We start from the raw sequence: 17,139 nt of genomic DNA, 5'->3' as shown, positions 1-17,139 counted from the left end.
ATAATTAGTGATAAGAGCCAAGAAATATTCATGACTTTGTAGAAAGATAAATAGATTTTTGATTAAATTTTGTGGGGGGGTTTCTGAAGCAGTCAAAGTTATTTGGTGATTGGCAGCATGGAAATTAGTTTTCCATGCATCCTGGCTGTCCTGAAGGTCCTGTTCAGAGCTGTTAGCCAAGATAAAGCTGCAGATATACAATTGCTCTGAATTGGCAGGAAATTTAGAGTGGGTATGCCAAGAGTTCATGCTGCTGTCACAGCAGTTGAGAAGCTGCTGTTGAGTGGCCAAGTTAACCTGCCTTACTGTTTGACCCCCAGTTTTATTATTTTCAAATATAAACCATATTTTGCACTATTTTTGTGTTGTACCTAGTCCACAAAGTTCTTGTGCATTTTGGGTGGTTTAGATGGCTTTTTAAACATTACCTGTGATCAAATGGCTGCCTTCACAACAAGCCTACTTTCACATTTGTATCCTTTCTCCTTCCAAGAACTTTGGGATGCCATACATGGTTCTTTTCTCCTCTGTTTTCTCCTCAAAATAGCCCTACGGGGTTGTTTTAATTGAAAGAGTAACTGGCCCAAATCCAATATCTTCTTCTTCTTACTACTACATGAGCTTCATAGCTGAGTGAAAATTTGAACCTGGATCTCCTCAGTTCTAATCTGACATGCTAATCAATATATTGCTCTGTCTCTTCAATCTCTTTTTGAAAAGTATTGTTTATAAGGGCGTAGTTCTTCCTCTTGCCTTTGAGATAGAATAGTTTAAATAGGTACTCAGAACCATGATGGAGTTTATCACAGGTGATTTCTCCGTTGTGTGCCAACAGAGAAATCAGAAAGTAGCAATCCTAAAGAAGTAGCAATCCATAAGAATGGAGCAATCCTTGTGATATTTGAAACCCCTAATGATGTGTAGCACAAAGTAGCAATCAGGAAGTGTTTCTCTAGCATTGGCCAATAATGTGTAAACATATACCAATACTTGATCTTTTAATGACTTCTGCACAAGGTTGCTGTCCACACATTACTATGTCACTTTAATTATTTTAGCCAGGAAGATCCAAATATGTGTATGTGTGTTTGTGAGATTACTTAGAAAGGAAGTCTTCATTCAGAATATTTCACCCATAGTGAGTGTTAGTAAGCATATGGGATGCTGCAAATTTCACTATGAACACATTCAGTGGTTGAACTTAATCATATTTGTTTGTTACCATGCTTGTTACCATATTTGTAGCTAGCCATCAGATATGAATCCATCTGTTTAATTTGTATCAAGTATCCACAAATACCTGCTGAACTAGTTTGCATTGGGTTTTCCTCAAGCTCTGCATGGGCAAAATCACCGCTGATTCATACTGATCAGCAACCCTTAGAATACCTAAGGACTACTTAGCCAAACACTAAAGGGTAGAATTTCATTGAAACACAGCATTTATCTATTACAAATTTATATGATTTTTCAGTTATCTAAATGTCTCTTTAAATGAGAGAATATATGTAGCAAGGACAGGAGAGATAGCAGACCTTAAGTGACCTGTTTGAGAATATGCATGCACAAAAAACCCAACTGCACTGTACTACATGGTTAGTAAGGATTACTATGAAACAACCTGTCAAACACCCACAAAGAGATGAACTATTAAACCAATTGTTGAAAAATCACATCTCTCTTCACAACTGGTGAACAGAGTACAAGCCCAACTGGTAAGTTTGTGTGCATCTGTAGAGGCATGCACATTATATGGCAGTAGTATCCTAGTGGACTAATGCAAAAATATGGCACAGAGATACAAAAATAATGATCTAAAGCTGGGACCACCAATTGTGTGATTATTTTGTCCCATAAGAATTTACAAACAACAAATACAGCCGGAAGATCTGCTATGTAAAAGGAGTATTTTTGAGAGGTATATATATGCTATTAAAGTCATTTAGGTCCTCCTTCTACTGTCAGGCTGTGACTAATAAAGGCTATAAAGCAAATTGCTGCTGCTCTCTGATTTCTAGGATGTGAAATTATGATGTGGCAGGTTGAAACATATAATTGATTTCAGGGAACTGTTTCTCAATTAGTTGCCAAGCAGGGAACTCAGCAGCAAATAGTGGTATGAGCACATGTTACATTGGTGGGGGTTATTTTTGTCCAGTTCTTTTCATCACTTCTGTAATGAACATAGAAATTGTGGATGAACAAGCTTTTTTTCCCAACTGTGAGGCCCAGTCCAACCTGTCAGTCCCAGTCCAACCTGTCAGTCCATCCCACCACTGCAGCTACTCACAGAGGCCTGGGAAATTGTTAGTGAGAGGGTCCAGAGACCTGGCACAACTGAGCAGGCCACAGAAGATGGGGACATGGCTGGTAGCCCCAGCAGAGGCCTATTCACAGTGGTAGTGGGAAGGGCAGCACCTAAGGTTGCCAAACCACAGTTAGGGGCAAGGGATCCTCTGGTTTGGAGGCCCTCCCTCATTTCAGGGTTATCCGAAAGCAGAGAGAGAGAGAAATGTCCACTGAACACTCCATAGGAGAATTGATCTGTGGCTATCTGGGGCTCTGGGTGTCATTTTTTTTTTAGATAGAGGCACCAAATTTTCAGCATAGTATCTGGTGCCTCTCCTCAACCCCCCCCCCTTTTTCAAAAATATTGGTCCAAGGGGTCCAATTCTGTGAGCTACAAAAGAAGATGCCCCTGTACCCCAGTATTTCCAGTTGAGGGAAGGTATATAAAAGGAACGCAGTGATGGCCAGAGCTTAGGGTTCCCAACCCCCCCCCACCCTGCCGGGGGACCCCTGGATTAGGAGCCTTTCCCCCCCGATCTCCAAGAACGTGGAAGCGGGAGGGGTGGGGGGGGGGGAAACGGCGCGGCCTCCCTTCGCGAGGTGCATGCTGGGACTCATAGTCCTTGCATCCTCTCCGGCTGCTACAGGTGTCTCCTTGGGGAGTCTGGCCGGCGGAGGGGGGGGGAGCTCCGCCCCCAGAGGACTATGTGCATTTCTACCTCCGGAGGCTTCAGTCGCTGATTGAAAGGCTTCCTCTTGGGATGGGGTGTCTGTGTTACTTTGAAAAAGTTGGCAGCAACTCGTGAGTAGAGAGGCCGATCCCCCTTCAGTGTTGTCAGAAATGGGGGGGGGGGAGTCTGCTGAGTACTTCATTATTCTCTATGTGGAGATCGATTCTCATAGGGTATAATGGGGAATTGATCTGGAGGTTTTGAGGGCTCTGGTGGCGCTGTTTTTTGAGGTAGAGGCACCAAATTTTCAGTATAGTATCTAGTGACTCTCTCCAAAGTATCCGCCAAGTTTCAAAATGATTGGACCATGGGGTCCAATTCTATGAGCCCCAAAAGAATGTGCCCCTATCCTTCATTATTTCCTATGGAAGGAAGATATTTAAAAAGGTGTGCAGTCCCTTTAAATGTGATGGCCAGAACTCCCTTGGAGTTCAATTATGCTTGTCACACCCTTGTTCCTGGCTCCGTCCTGATGTCTCCTGGCTCCACCCCCAAAGTCCCCAGATATTTCTTGAATTGGACTTGGCAACCCTACCAGAGCTCCCTTTGGAATTCAATTGTGTTTGTCACAGCCTTGCTCCTGGCTTCACCCCCAAAGTCTCCAGATATTTCCTGAGTCAGACCTGGCAACCCTAGCAGTACCTGGCAGCTGAACAGACCTGCCAATCAGCTGTCCAGCAGACTAGGAGGAACTTCCAGGCCTTCTGACCCAGCAGGACCTCTAGGATGGGGTAACTGGCCCAGTCACAAGGAACCTGAGCAGATTGGCCTTTGTACTTGTGTGGGCATGGCCCTGGCAGTTGGGAAAATGGAGCAAAAGGGCCTTCTGAGGGGAGCAAATGGGCATGCCCATACATAAAAGAGCTCAGGGAGATGGCTGAGGAGCAGCATAGTCAAAAAGGGAGTTCCTTGTCTTTGGGCACAGATGGACTGGCAGGCCTCATTCTAAGAGGCCATTGAAAGCGTTCAAGGCTAAAAAAGGCCAACTGGTATAACCACAGATCATTTATTTTAAAGTGTCTGTGTAACCTCAGCCTCCTGTGAATAAAGCCTACTTAAACAGTAATCCATTAGTATGTGACTCAGAATGGATGGGTAGTATGATGTACCACTGCACCCTGCAGCCCCTACAATTACAAAAATGGAAAGGACAGAAAATGGCATGCTTAATGAGGACAAACACAATATAATTCAGTAGTACAACTTTAGTTTACTTACAGTGAGTGTTCTCCAGCTCAATTTGTGTTTCAGAAAAATTCTGTTTAAGCTTCTCTGAAGATTAAAAAGGAAGTACAGTGTCATAATTACTTCTGTATCTAGCAGGTGCTCAGCATATAAATGTTTTGGAAAGGCAAGCATGCAACAGATAAGGAGACTGAAGGTAAGATAAAGTCAGGCGGGTTACAGTCAGATCTTAGACTTCTAACCTGATGGCAAAGAAGAAAAACAGGTGGCTTCCTTTTAAAACAGGTGACAAGTTATCCAGAATGAGGGAAGATAACAAACATAGGAATTTGGCATTGCATTTGTCCTCTGGTATCAACTGATTCCTCTTGAGCCAAGACCACACCAGCTAGAACTTCCTGTAGTTTCTTCCTCTATCCAACTGTTCCAGTGGAGCACAGAAACAGTGTGTGGGCTGCAGGTTCACATTTCAAGCCTAAGAGTATCTCAGAGGGTTGCCAAGTCCAATTCAAGAAATACCTGGGGACTTCCGGGATCCATCATCTTGGCTTCAGAGTTGCCTGCAGATTTTCTCCTCTTGTTGGAGGGGTGTCACAGAAGTGATGCCCCCATAGGGAAGGAACGCTTTCTCTTCAGCGTGGGAACTTCACAAGGGGGGGGGAGGGGATCAGCAGCAACTGCCCTCTGTGCTCGTCGTGTGTCCTGAAGCTCCGCGGCTATGAAAGCTGCTATATCAGCAGAAAAAGAACTCCCGATCGCTTTTATGCTTTCACTTTCTCCAGTACATCTTTAAAGCAACATTTCTCCACTTCTAAAGCAACGACTCTACTTAACAAGTAGGTGTTTTTTCTAACTTTACCCCCCCCCCCCGGATGGGTCACTCTGCATATCAGTAAAATATTAGCTAAAGGACTACTTCAAAAGGACTTGAAACGTCATGAGCAGTCTTAACTATTTAAACTGGATTGAATATAATTATTATAATATAATTATTAAAATTGACCTGGATGTTAATTGGATATATATTATAGAGATTAGCAAGAATTTGCAATATGATCTGAATACAAAGGAGATATACAGAAAAGAGCTCTCTCTCTATTACCTGACTGTAACTGAAAGAATGCCTCTTAAAACTTCAGTTGAAGCTGTTGTAGAACAGGGACTAGCAGGACTAACAGGAGTGAAGCAAAAATACAATCTGATCTAAGAGACTGAGTTTTGAATGCACAATCTGAGTCTTAATATGGCACCCTTTAATAAAATGGCACATGGAAAAGATATTTGCGCAAATTTCAGATCTTTGAAGGAAGATTTTATCTCATTTACGCAGCTTCTTAGAGATTATTTTATGCTTACAGCTAATGATTTGAATGAAGAAGATCCAACAGCTAATGAAATGGTAAATCTACAGGGGTCCAGCATTAAAGAGAGTGAATTGGTGGCAGTGAAAGCAGAAGGGGAAACTGTAACTATGCAAAACAAACAAAGGAAAAATAAGATGGTCTCTTCTGACGCACCTTCAAAACTACACCGGAAGTTAAGCTGTAACAAAATCAAGTGGAGAAGGGAAAATGGCAGTGAATTCTTTCTTCTGTGGTTCAGGCCATGTTGAGAAGAGAAAAACTGCACTTCAATCAACAAATTTGGATTTGGAAGGCTATTCAAAAAAAGGCTTTTGGATTTTTCTTCTGCTTTGGTGAATGGCTGAACAAGGAACTTGGACCAAGAAGTGTAAAGTGACACCAAAAGATAAACTGCGGACAAATGGGCTGCCTCGGATACAGTTTGGATGCAGAAACTAAAGGAACTTAAAAGTCTGTAACCTTTGGGAAGAACGACTCTGGAATCTAGGGGATTTTCCCCTCTTTTTTTTTTCTTCTCCTGGTGAATAAGTAAACAAGTAACTATTAATAATGAACAAAAGTTAAACTTTAAAAGAATAAGAGAGATCTTGAAGAAGTGATGTTAATGAGTCTAATTAACATAACTCTCTATATAGTAGATGTACTGACAGTTTGTCTATTTAGTGAGACTGCTTCTATTGATGTGAAAATAGGATCAAGGATCAAAAGGCAGATAACAGAACTGCTGCAGAATTTGATAGACTTGGTAACTTGGCAGACTTGCTTTTAATACGTTAGCAGGAGAAATGGTTTGGACGGAGATAGGCAAAGTACTCAGTTGTATTTGATATATCTTATGCAATTTGCTATGAACAAAGAAAGGATTTTCATGTGCCTCTTTCACTAAGGATTTTGCTAAATCAACAATTTAATTTGCGATTGTTTTAGGCGTAAGTTAAATTAGAAAAATTTGATGTTGAGACAGTCTTGTAAGAAATTTTTTTTTTACTAACTGACTATATACAATTTGTGTTTAAGAACTGTTTAGTTGTATATTGTTTTACTAGTTTATTAAAAGAATTATTCTTTTTTATCCTGGTAAAAGAAGAAAGGAAGGTAACATTTAAGGAGATTTTTATACTTGTAGGTAGGAAGATTTGAGTATTATATTGGGAGGTGGAATTATAACTGATATATTCGTATTGGTTTCTGTTTCTGTTTTTCCCACTCTGTAAATGCCCCTTTCCCTTCTTTTCCCCTCTTTTTATGTATTTTCTGCAATGCTTCTTTTTTGTAGTTTAAATCAATAAAACTTTTTAAAAATCCAAGGAATACCTGGGGACTTTGGGGGTAGAGCCAGGAGACTTTGGGGTGGAGCCAGGAGACATTAGGGGTGGAGTCAGGAGTAAGGTTGAGGCAAGCATAATTGAACTCCAAAGGGAGTTCTGGCCATCACATTTAAAGGGACCATGCACACCTTTTAAATGCCTTGCCTTCATTGGAAATAATGGAGGATAGGGGCACCTTCTTTGGTGGTGCATAGAATTGGACTCCCGGGTCCAATCTTTTTGAAACTTGAAGGATGTTTTGAGGAGAGGCACTGGATGCTATACTGAAAATTTGGTGCATCTACCTCACAAAACAGCTTCCCCCCGAGCCCCAGATACCCACAGATCAATGATCTATTATACCCTATGAGAATCAGTCCCCATAGGGAATATTGAAGTGCCCAGCAGACATCTCCCCCTCACCCCACTGAAGCAGGTGGAGGGTCTCCAAACCAGGGGATTCCCTGCCTACCCCTGGGGATTGGCAACCCTAGTATCTCAGAATCTCTCTTCAAGTGACAATATTTTAAATGGAAGAAACTGAGGGAATTGTCAGCTGTAGTTTTAGGACTTGCTGATTAGAAGTTGTCTTTAGCTGCTTCATTTGTTAGCAAAGGTGCAGTGTGTTGTAAGAATGGTGGGGTATAAAGATACTCAGTTGAATAGTGTCTTTTTAATATTTTATATGTCTAATGTTAGATAAGAAATGGTACTGAGAGACACTTGTGATAGAGTTGGTTCTGAAAGAACATATATACAATAAATGAAAACAGGACAGGATTCTGTACTCACTGGCTCATGCTTTGTTTTTCAGGTCACCACATTATGCCTGTCCAGAAGTAATAAGGGTGAGTCTGAAATTCCAATATCTGCATTACAAGGCAAACAAACCCTTGTACATATATCAGTTGACTTTGAAACGTCTTGGATACCACTATAAGAGGATTTGTTCTTTTCACATTTCCTGCTTAATGCAAAGGATTTGGAAAATATTTCAGGGTGCAAACAAATTAATAAATAAAATGTGCAGAGTTCAAGGATACTCAGTAGAACCTTCTCCTGGGAAACTAACAGCAAAGGAACCACCCCTCTGTTTTTACTTGGTTTTGTCACTAAAATCTTTCACATGAGGAAGAGAGCACAGGATTTTCCGTGCTACTCTTTAATAAAGGTGGAGGCATCCTCCTTTCTTCAGGGGCTTGTCCTTTTGTGGTCTCTGATGGCATAGTACACCAAAAGCCATAGTTGCCAGTCTACAGATGTAGATGCAAATAATGGTAATGCTATGCTTCATAAAACCAGTACTAAGGAATTGACAGCTTACGTTATGATCTGGCAAATATGACTAATTCCAAGCCCCATAAAGAATTGAGAGAGAAACAGCTCCTTGATATTCTCAAGGCATCTCTAACATTTCAGATAATATGCTGATTCTTCAGTTTTCTCCTTGCCCATGCCATTCCAGTCCATTTTTCCTCACAGCTTCCAGATCACAGACAAGGACATACATGGATTAGTAGTGAGAGTGTTTTGGACATTATTCCTCTTCCACTGCCTATCATGTGTGCAATTTTAAAACACCTATGCTGATAGCTGGTTTGGAAGTTTCCCTCTTATACCCCATATTTCCTTTCAATTCCTACAGTGGCTTTTATTGAAATTAATGGGCATGATTTATCCTGATACAGAACCAAAACCCACTCCAAGGGATTGGCATAGCGTCTCTTTTGCCTGTGTAGTGTTTGTACACTATAGCATCAAGGTAACTGGCATAGAAAGTCAATGCACGCCTGCCTATTCTTATATCCCCCCCACCCATGCCACCAAGTGGCAGTAACAGTAGCTCTGTGATTCTGCATAGACAGAGGAAGGCAAACAAAAGATCTGTGGCAATCCCTCTGTGTGTGGGCAGATGTATGTTTTGTGCAAGACTTGAGATTTGTTCCATACATCATTTTGGATGCTGCCCAAAATCTCCACTGATGGAATGATTTCCACCAGCAGACCAAACCTTCTGTGCCTTCCCCCCTCCTGTTGCAGCCCAGAGTTCCCTCCAGATGCTGCTTCTGGGGGAGAGAGAGAAGTTAGATGTCTAGTGAAAGGAGGAATCACTAAAAATATCTTCCTGCTGCTTGCATGCAAATTATTGGTGAGATTTAGCCCATTTTTCAATATTTGATTAAAAGTTTCCCATGTACTCTCTAAATGACTTCAAGGATACCTATTTTGTTTCTCTAACCAACCTTTATCTAAACATCCTATTTCTACACTACATAGGGAGAAAAATATGATGGGAGAAAAGCAGACGTCTGGAGCTGTGGAGTCATTTTATTTGCATTGTTAGTGGTGAGTCATCTTTCTTGCTAACTTGTATTTCTAAAATGCTCTTGTATTTTTCTTCCTTTTGATTTTGACATCTTCTACAGATTTCTTGCTTGTGCTCTCTCTGAGACTTTCAGTAACTCACAGATGCAACTACTCTGCATCATTCCCATAGGGAAAGTGCATGACAAATATTTTCCTGCAACTTTAAAAGCTGCCTCTAGTCTAGAGGGGAGGGTATCCAATTGTTTGAAAGCTTTTTACTCTAATTGAGAGACCACCAAAGGAGATTTTTAAAAAAAATCACAGAAGTAATTGATTTTGTGAGTAATTAGCAATTTATCAGTGCAATCCTGCAGTTCAGTTTTTTCATCAGTGTCAGTCAGCCAGGTTTTGTCTTTATTTTAGGAAACAAGAGACTCAATTGTGTCCAAAATAAGAAAAGATTCCAAAATGTAATTGAGATGGTTACAAAAAATCAAGATCATGGACTTTTAAAATGATTGCAGTATTTGCCTCACAGGCTTTTGGATATGTAGAATTAATACAATTGCCCTGTCATTCTTGTGCTGAGATACATCTACTCATATATTCTACCAAATCTTAATTTCAGAGGTGCCACACTAAAAAATTTAAATGGAGGGGCATGGCTTCCATTTTGGGGTCTGTTCCAACCAGTCCCCGCTGGGACTTGCTCCACACACCCCCTTGCCTCAGCGTAGCCCTGAGGGACCCCAGAAAGCCAGGCACTTACCAGTGAGTCAGCTGCGCCAGTGGAAGACGCTGCACGGCCCTGCCATGAAGCCAACCCAAAGAGCCCAGGAGGCACAACCCAGGGCCATTGGGCCAGGCTGTGAGTCTGAGTGGCCCACCACCCTGCTACTGCACTGCCACCGCCAGGTGAAGAGGAATGGTGCAAAACCCAAATGACCCTGACAGCTCCAAAGAGTAGCAAACGGCCACCGCACAAGCTGCCCAGAAGCCCAAAGAGAAGGAAGGTGCACCCAGGCAGGGCAGGTCAAGAAACAGACATGACCTTGCCTTGCTGCTGGCCTGAGTGTATCCAGCTTTAAAAGAGGTGGTGGGGCCAAGGGGGGAAGCTGGGGGGAGGAGACTGGGGAGGCTGGGAGGTATAAAGAAGGGAAGGCAGCCACAGAGGGGGCCAATGAGGAAGGGAGAGGTAATGCTGGAGATTGGAGCCTGGCAGAGAGCCTGACGGACCAGAAAAAGAGTGGCAAGAGGTCCAAGTGCACTTAACCTGGCCTCTCACCTGGTATAAGGCCCCCCTGACTGCTCTCAGGAAGGGACACCCGGGACATGAAGCAATGGCCACCAGAGGGGCTAGGCCACAAGAGGTGAAGGGGCGTGACAGGGTCCCAGATGACACCAGACTGTGTCATAGGAGATATTATTGAAACCAAATTGTAATTTAAAAAATGTTGAGTTCATCTGTAGTGTCTAGGTGGGCTGGTTGTGACCCATAGGCTGTAAGTTTGGCACCCCAGTCTAGATTTTTTCAAATGGTAGAACCTTCAACCTTTGACAAGACAATGATCCAGGCAACTGGGTTAGAATCAGAAGCTAATTGCTTTCTTGCTTTCCGGTGTGCTGAATAAAGACACCAGAATGCTTGATAACTGATGATGATGATTGATGATTATATTTTTGATCAGTTACAATTCCTTCCAGCTACTGGACATTTTCTAGGGCTAAAAACTCTATAAACAGCAACTTTTCAATGTTTTGAACCAAAGAGCAGATAAACATGCTTGCTACTAAGAATTTGCCCACAAGGGTTGCCAGAAGATCAAAGGCTTGTGTCTGTTCATAATCACTCAGTTGATCTTTGTTTTTGTAGAAAGTATTTTTGAAAACCATTCACCTAATTTTGCATTCCTCATTTTCTAATTAAAATTCAAGATAATTAGCTATGTTCAAGGCAGGCTTTATTTTTCATACTTTGTAAGGTAAACCAAAGCTAAGGGATATTCTACTTCCAGAGGTTAGAAGATTGTCCTGCTGGTTTCTTTTTATATATTATAATGTCACTATTATAATGCCAATCTTCTTCATGTTTCATCTTTTCTACCTGCTGTTTTTCCCCCCTCATAGTTTAATTGCTCAGCATTTATTCACCTTATTTCCCTCTTCCTTTTCTTCTGTCCCCTGTCCTCCATCATGCTCCTCCAGGGCGCTCTGCCATTCGATGATGATAACTTGCGGCAGCTGCTGGAGAAGGTGAAACGTGGTGTATTCCATATGCCACATTTTATCCCCCCAGATTGTCAAAATCTCTTGCGGGGGATGATTGAAGTGGACGCCTCGAAACGACTGACGGTATAAAGCCATTCATTGTAGATTTCTTGACTTCACAATTCTAACATTAAAGAGAAAACACACTGTAATAAACAATATCAGTTCTATTATTGAAAATACTCTAATTAACATCCATGTAACAAATTGTTACAAAAGACTCAACTAATATACACAATTCATAAAAGGTTAAGTCTGTATTCACAAACATTACAAAGTCCAAATGATGCACCAAAGTGCTTCAAGATAAAGTCTTTTCTTGATATTGATGAATTCCAGAAGCAAGTAGACGTTAATCCTTGAGAAATTTATGATGGTAAAAACCGGGAACTCCAGCTGGCAACAAAGACAATAAAGTTTATAGAACTCACAGGTAGGTCAACTGGTAAAGACTTCACACAGCTACACGGGTTGCCAGAAAATTGCTTCAGCATCCAGATTTTAATTTATATATAATTGATATAGTTTATTACTGTGTGTGTTGTCTTTTATTTTGTATTATTACCATCGTGATCCTACATGTGTTTCACAATTCTAAAGACAACCAGTGTCTTTCTGCACCTAAACTATATCAGAATTCATCGTCAGTCTCCTTTTAAAAATGTAATCCTAAAGTTTTTGTTAACAAATGCAAGTTTATAGTTTTTATGGCTATGAAAATCATGTAGGAAATTTTGAATTAAGTGTTAGAAGCCAGAGCTGATTTGAGAAGAATTTCCAGTGAGTATTGGAAGGGTGAAGGAAAGGGGGGGGGGGGACTTAACCCAACGGAATCAGGAACCTAAAAGGTTAGTTAGAAAAAAAGTAGGGGCCAATGGTTAAGAACGGAAATATAGATTAATTATAAGTAAAAATACATGCATTTATAATATATTGCAGAAACATTTAAAAACATCGCAAGCCTTAGAATATAATGAAAGTGACATATGCACAAGCGGAAAAACAACCTGTTGCTTTTCAGTCCCATTGGGCCTTCCTCAGAGGTCAAACAATGTAAGATACATTTAGGCTCCTGCTACAATCAAAAGGCAGTAAACAAGTTGATATAGGACCAGAGGAATTTTCAGGTATGAAATCAAGTGACACAGATAGGACTGCCAGCCTCCCGGTGGAGCCTGGAGGTCTCCCCCTTTTATAACTGATCTCCAGCGGGCAGAGATCAGCTCCCCTGGAGAAAATAGCTGCTTTGAAGGGTGGACTCTATGTGATTGTACCATGCTGAGGCCACTCCCCACCCCAAACCCTGCCCTCTCCTGGACCCACCCCAAAGTCTCCAGGTATTTTCCAACACAGACCTGGCAACCCTATCAAGAACTGCCCTTTAAAAAAATGTTGTCTTATTATCTCATGCTGAAAGCATTCTTAGAATTAAAATGTTTTGTAAAACAGCCTCTATTCTTATTCAAGTCTAATTGTACCAGAAATATTATGATGATATAACAAATACCCGCTTGCTGCTGCCAAAGCACTCACTGTTCCTTTTAAAAAAAAATACAGTGATTAATTACTGTTTTGTTGCTTTTCATCTACTTTTAAGTAAGGTTACAGGAGGGCAACTAGTTTTCACAAGAAGGCCTTTTGCTATGTGTACAGTGATCCACAGTGGAAGTTAATCTTGTTCCTTCTACTTTCAGTTATACACAGTACTTAAAACTGTTTAATTGGCAAAGGCATTTAATAGACTTTCCCAGAGGAGTTTTCTCTCTCTTCTCACTAGAGCTTAGTAACTTTAATGCCAGTGCTGGCAAAAGCTTTAAACATTTCCCTATATGATACTAACCAATCTGGAGCATATGCCAAATGCTTTGATTTTAAAACAAACAAACAAAAAAGCCCCAAGCTGCATAGACATAGATACAGTGCCAGTGCTAACTCTGGGAGGTGGGGGAACAAGGGCCACAATTTTGCAGATGTCCTTGCAAAGAAGATGCCAAGACAATTAAATGACAAAACTGCACTAGCAAGTCAGGGGAAGAGGGGGAAAAACCCACAAACCTCATTGTATACCAAAAAAGGTTAAATACAGACCTCAGCTGGTAAAATCACCAGGATTTTAAAGATCAGCTTCCATTGGTTGTAGATTACATCAAACAAATGGACACCACCAACATTCATATACCCTGAAATATGTCACACTTTCAGTACATATCAGAGGGAGTCACAGAAGGCATGAAGATAAAAGCATGATTAGAAAGCCTCTGTAATAACCCAATTAGACAAATGAATAATTACAAACCTACATTTGCTTGAGGGCTATTAGGGTTCAGTAGTATGTAGTGCCTAGAACATTGGCTCTGATTTGGTACTTTCACCTGTACTTTCTGGATCAAAATTGGAAGGCATACACTTGCAATATTTTTCAGATTGTATGCACCTGCAATTGACACAAGGCTAGTTTTGATGAGACTTCGCAAATAATATTTTCCCTGTGTCTAGAGTTGACAGGTCTGTGTTGGAAAACACCTGGTGACTTTGGGGATGGATCCAGGAGAGGGTGGGGTTTGAGGAGGGAAGTGGCCTCAGCATGGTATAATACCACAAAGTCCACCCTTCAAAACAGCCATTTGTTCTGAGGGAGCTGATCTCTGCCAGCTGGAGATCAGTTGTAAAAGTGGGAGATCTCCAGGCCCCACCTGGAGGCTGGCAACCTTAATTCTTGACCAATTCATCTTTAGAACTATGCAGTGGTGTTTTTAGGTCTAAGTGGAAAGAACACTAGAAAAGGCAGTACTTCATGTTTATTCCTATTTATAATTTATATGAAGGGTCAGAATGTCTCCAGGTGCATTGACTAGAGTCATGAACATGCAGGATCTTATGGTTTGGAAACTGTGTCCTGAGGTATACTGACACATCTCAGCATGAGCCAAGCAAGAAAAGGAAAGAAGCAGGCATGGAAGAGACTTTGCTTTAACTATAACATCTACACTCTGTCTGGAGTCATTAATGGCTATGTCACTTGACACCATGTATGCCAAAAGGAACAATCTTCCAATTAGGGCCCAAAATTGTACAAAACAGGTTTATTCAGATTTGTTTGCAACATACCTTAAAGTCAAAAAATATCTGATAAATACAGGGCTGTAAAGTGATGCATATTAGTAAAACTTGATTGCAGAATATAGTGTTATATAAGACAATGCAATGGGAGTAGAATAACATATACAGAAAACAGATAATACGTAGTATAGTTAGTGATGTAGTCCACAGTCACATTGTTTCATAAAGGCACCTTTTGAAACCATTCCTTTATAATATAGCCCTATTGCCTTTATAGAAGTGCCCTTGTAACAATTCTATTTTACCTAGTTAGAGCAAAGGCAGAAGCATGGGAGCCTCCTTGACCTCCTCAGGCAGGCCATTCCACAAGGTAGGGGCTGCTGCGGGGTATGCATGTATATAAGCAATAGTTGATCATGCCACGTATAGAGCATGATCAAGAAAACTCTGCTTAGTCAAGCGTTGAAGGAGAGGTGGTTTTTCAAATATGAGGGCCGAAGGACATGAAGAGCCTTGCATGTGCTAGTCAGTAATTTGAATTGGACATGGTAAATGATGGGCAGCCAGTGGAGTGACTGAAGAATGGGTGTGATATGCATACACTGCATAGCTGCCAATAATGACCAAGCTGTGACATCCTGTACCAACTGGAGTTTCCAAGCTGACTTCAAGGTCAGTCCCATCACATATGCTTTATAATAGTCTAGTCTTGATGTTACTGGAGTGAGGAGTGAGGCAATGAGTGAGTGAGGCGATGGAGTGGAGTAAGGCAATGATCAGCAAAACAAGAGGGCTGTATCCAGTCAACAAGATGACAGAAGGCTAAACCAAATGCCAGTAGTGTGGTGAGAAAGTGAAAATTTATTACTGGAAAACTAAAAAACACACACACACTACATGTTGTTCCATGAAAATTGTACTGTTCCCTGTAATGTAGAAAAATGAAGGGACTATTACCTGTATAATATTGAAACCACAAGAAAATGTTTGCCACTTGCCTTCTGCATGCAGCTATTGTCACTTCTACTGTTCTGAACCACATTCAAGTACTTGAGGTGCAGGCCGTAGCACCTAGGTTTCATTGCTTTTCAATCAGTTTCTATGGATTTGTCCCAATCCCTGAACCCACATGCAAGTTTTGTCCTGCCCCAAGATTCAGTGAACAGAGAGGTGAGGAGGAACACATCATCATGAAGCAGGAATATGCTAGAGATGCTGAAGTTATCCCTGCTACAGAGCTTTTAAGAAAATGGGAATCTGACATTGCAGTGTGGTTTCTACAAATGAAGCAGCAATTGTTCATCAGCAGATAGAGTTAGTCCCTAATTAGTCCCTATAGCTGATCTATGAGATTATTTGTTTGGGAAATCTTGGTACCTTATGGTTTTCTCTTAGCACTCAGAAACATCCCCCCCCCTTCTTCATGAATTAGTTGTAGAATCTGGTATCATGAGTTCATAGATGGGTTCTGGTATCCATTTGTCTTTGTCCACCATCTTCCTTCATCTGAAATATGTGATGTGTAGTTTAGTTTACAGCTAAACATGAGGAGCAACAAGCACAAGCACATATAGGATGGGATGGGAAATTGTACCAAAAATCTGCATGCAAGGGGTGCTTCTTTAAACATGAGCAAGGCTTCTAACATGGGGATACTGAGAGACTGGAGTCCTCATGCAGAGATGCACATCTCTCTATTCTGACACTGGCCAGGCTACAGAACACAAATGTTCAGTAGTGTAGTGTAGCAACTTATTTTCTGCAGTATTGATTCCTTTTGTTTTCTCTTTTCTTTTAGCTAGAACACATTCAGAAGCACATATGGTATATGTAAGTAACTTTTTAAAAAAACCTAAGTATGGTAAACACTGCTAAGTGTAATGTTTTTCAGGAAGCTAGAGTCCTGTAAATAGCTTCTGAATGATGAGTACAATCCAAGAAACCATGAGTTTAGTATAATTCGCAGAGCCTCGCTCTCTGTTCTTTTGTCCCTGATTTGAACAATGCTGTTAGGGTCTGGTGGTCGCTATCCTCCATGTTTGGGATATGACTGAATAGATTCCAACTCAAAACATCACAGATCTGGGTATCTTCCCAGCATTCTGGAGCTTTCTCTTCATGCAGCTGAAACAAAAAAAATCTGCAGGCAAGGGGTGCCTCTTTAAACATGAGCAGGGCTTCTAACATAAAGATCTGCTGATATAAATGTTGATCTGCTATTATGACGTGTGGGAGACAGCATGATAAGGGTGATGAAAAAGATCTCAAAATGCAATGTTCTGACAGGTCAGATGCTGAAAAGGCACCTAATTACTTTAAAAGGGCACTGTATTTGAGATTTTTATATAATACACATCTTGAATTGTCCTTCACCAAGCACTTTAAAATAAGGTTTTGGTTTTTGCATTGCATTATAGTGCCACAGTATAATAAATAAGATGGGATGATAACAAAGTGATGCTTGGATGCACATGTCAAAGAGATCTTTGTTGCCAAAGTAAAAATTTACCTCCAGGTTTCCTCAGTTTGTGTTATTGAAAAATCCATGCCTTTCAACTCACCTTCCCAGTTTTTTCCAAGGTTGTAATCCAGAAGTGATTTGTTTATTGCTATTGAGATTTGTTACAA

The 17,139-nt window shown here is 40.9% G+C and overlaps 1 protein-coding gene across 22 annotated transcripts in view; it reads left to right on the top strand.

Moving 5' to 3' along the window:
- BRSK2 (BR serine/threonine kinase 2) overlaps positions 1 to 17,139 on the top strand; it is a 621,430-nt gene that overhangs the window by 507,375 nt on the left and 96,916 nt on the right. For all 22 annotated transcript variants that reach the window (XM_060261782.1, XM_060261788.1, XM_060261787.1 and 19 more), the window contains exons 6-9: positions 7,691 to 7,724; positions 9,154 to 9,222; positions 11,389 to 11,535; positions 16,310 to 16,341. In XM_060261782.1, coding sequence (XP_060117765.1) covers positions 7,691 to 7,724; positions 9,154 to 9,222; positions 11,389 to 11,535; positions 16,310 to 16,341 — 282 coding nt within the window. The remainder of the gene's footprint in view (positions 1 to 7,690; positions 7,725 to 9,153; positions 9,223 to 11,388; positions 11,536 to 16,309; positions 16,342 to 17,139) is intronic.

Source organism: Heteronotia binoei, chromosome 21, assembly GCF_032191835.1.
Source record: "Heteronotia binoei isolate CCM8104 ecotype False Entrance Well chromosome 21, APGP_CSIRO_Hbin_v1, whole genome shotgun sequence".
Lineage (NCBI taxonomy): Eukaryota > Metazoa > Chordata > Lepidosauria > Squamata > Gekkonidae > Heteronotia > Heteronotia binoei.
The sequence above is the reverse complement of the archived record's forward strand: the minus strand, read 5'-3'. Positions and strand labels throughout refer to the sequence as shown.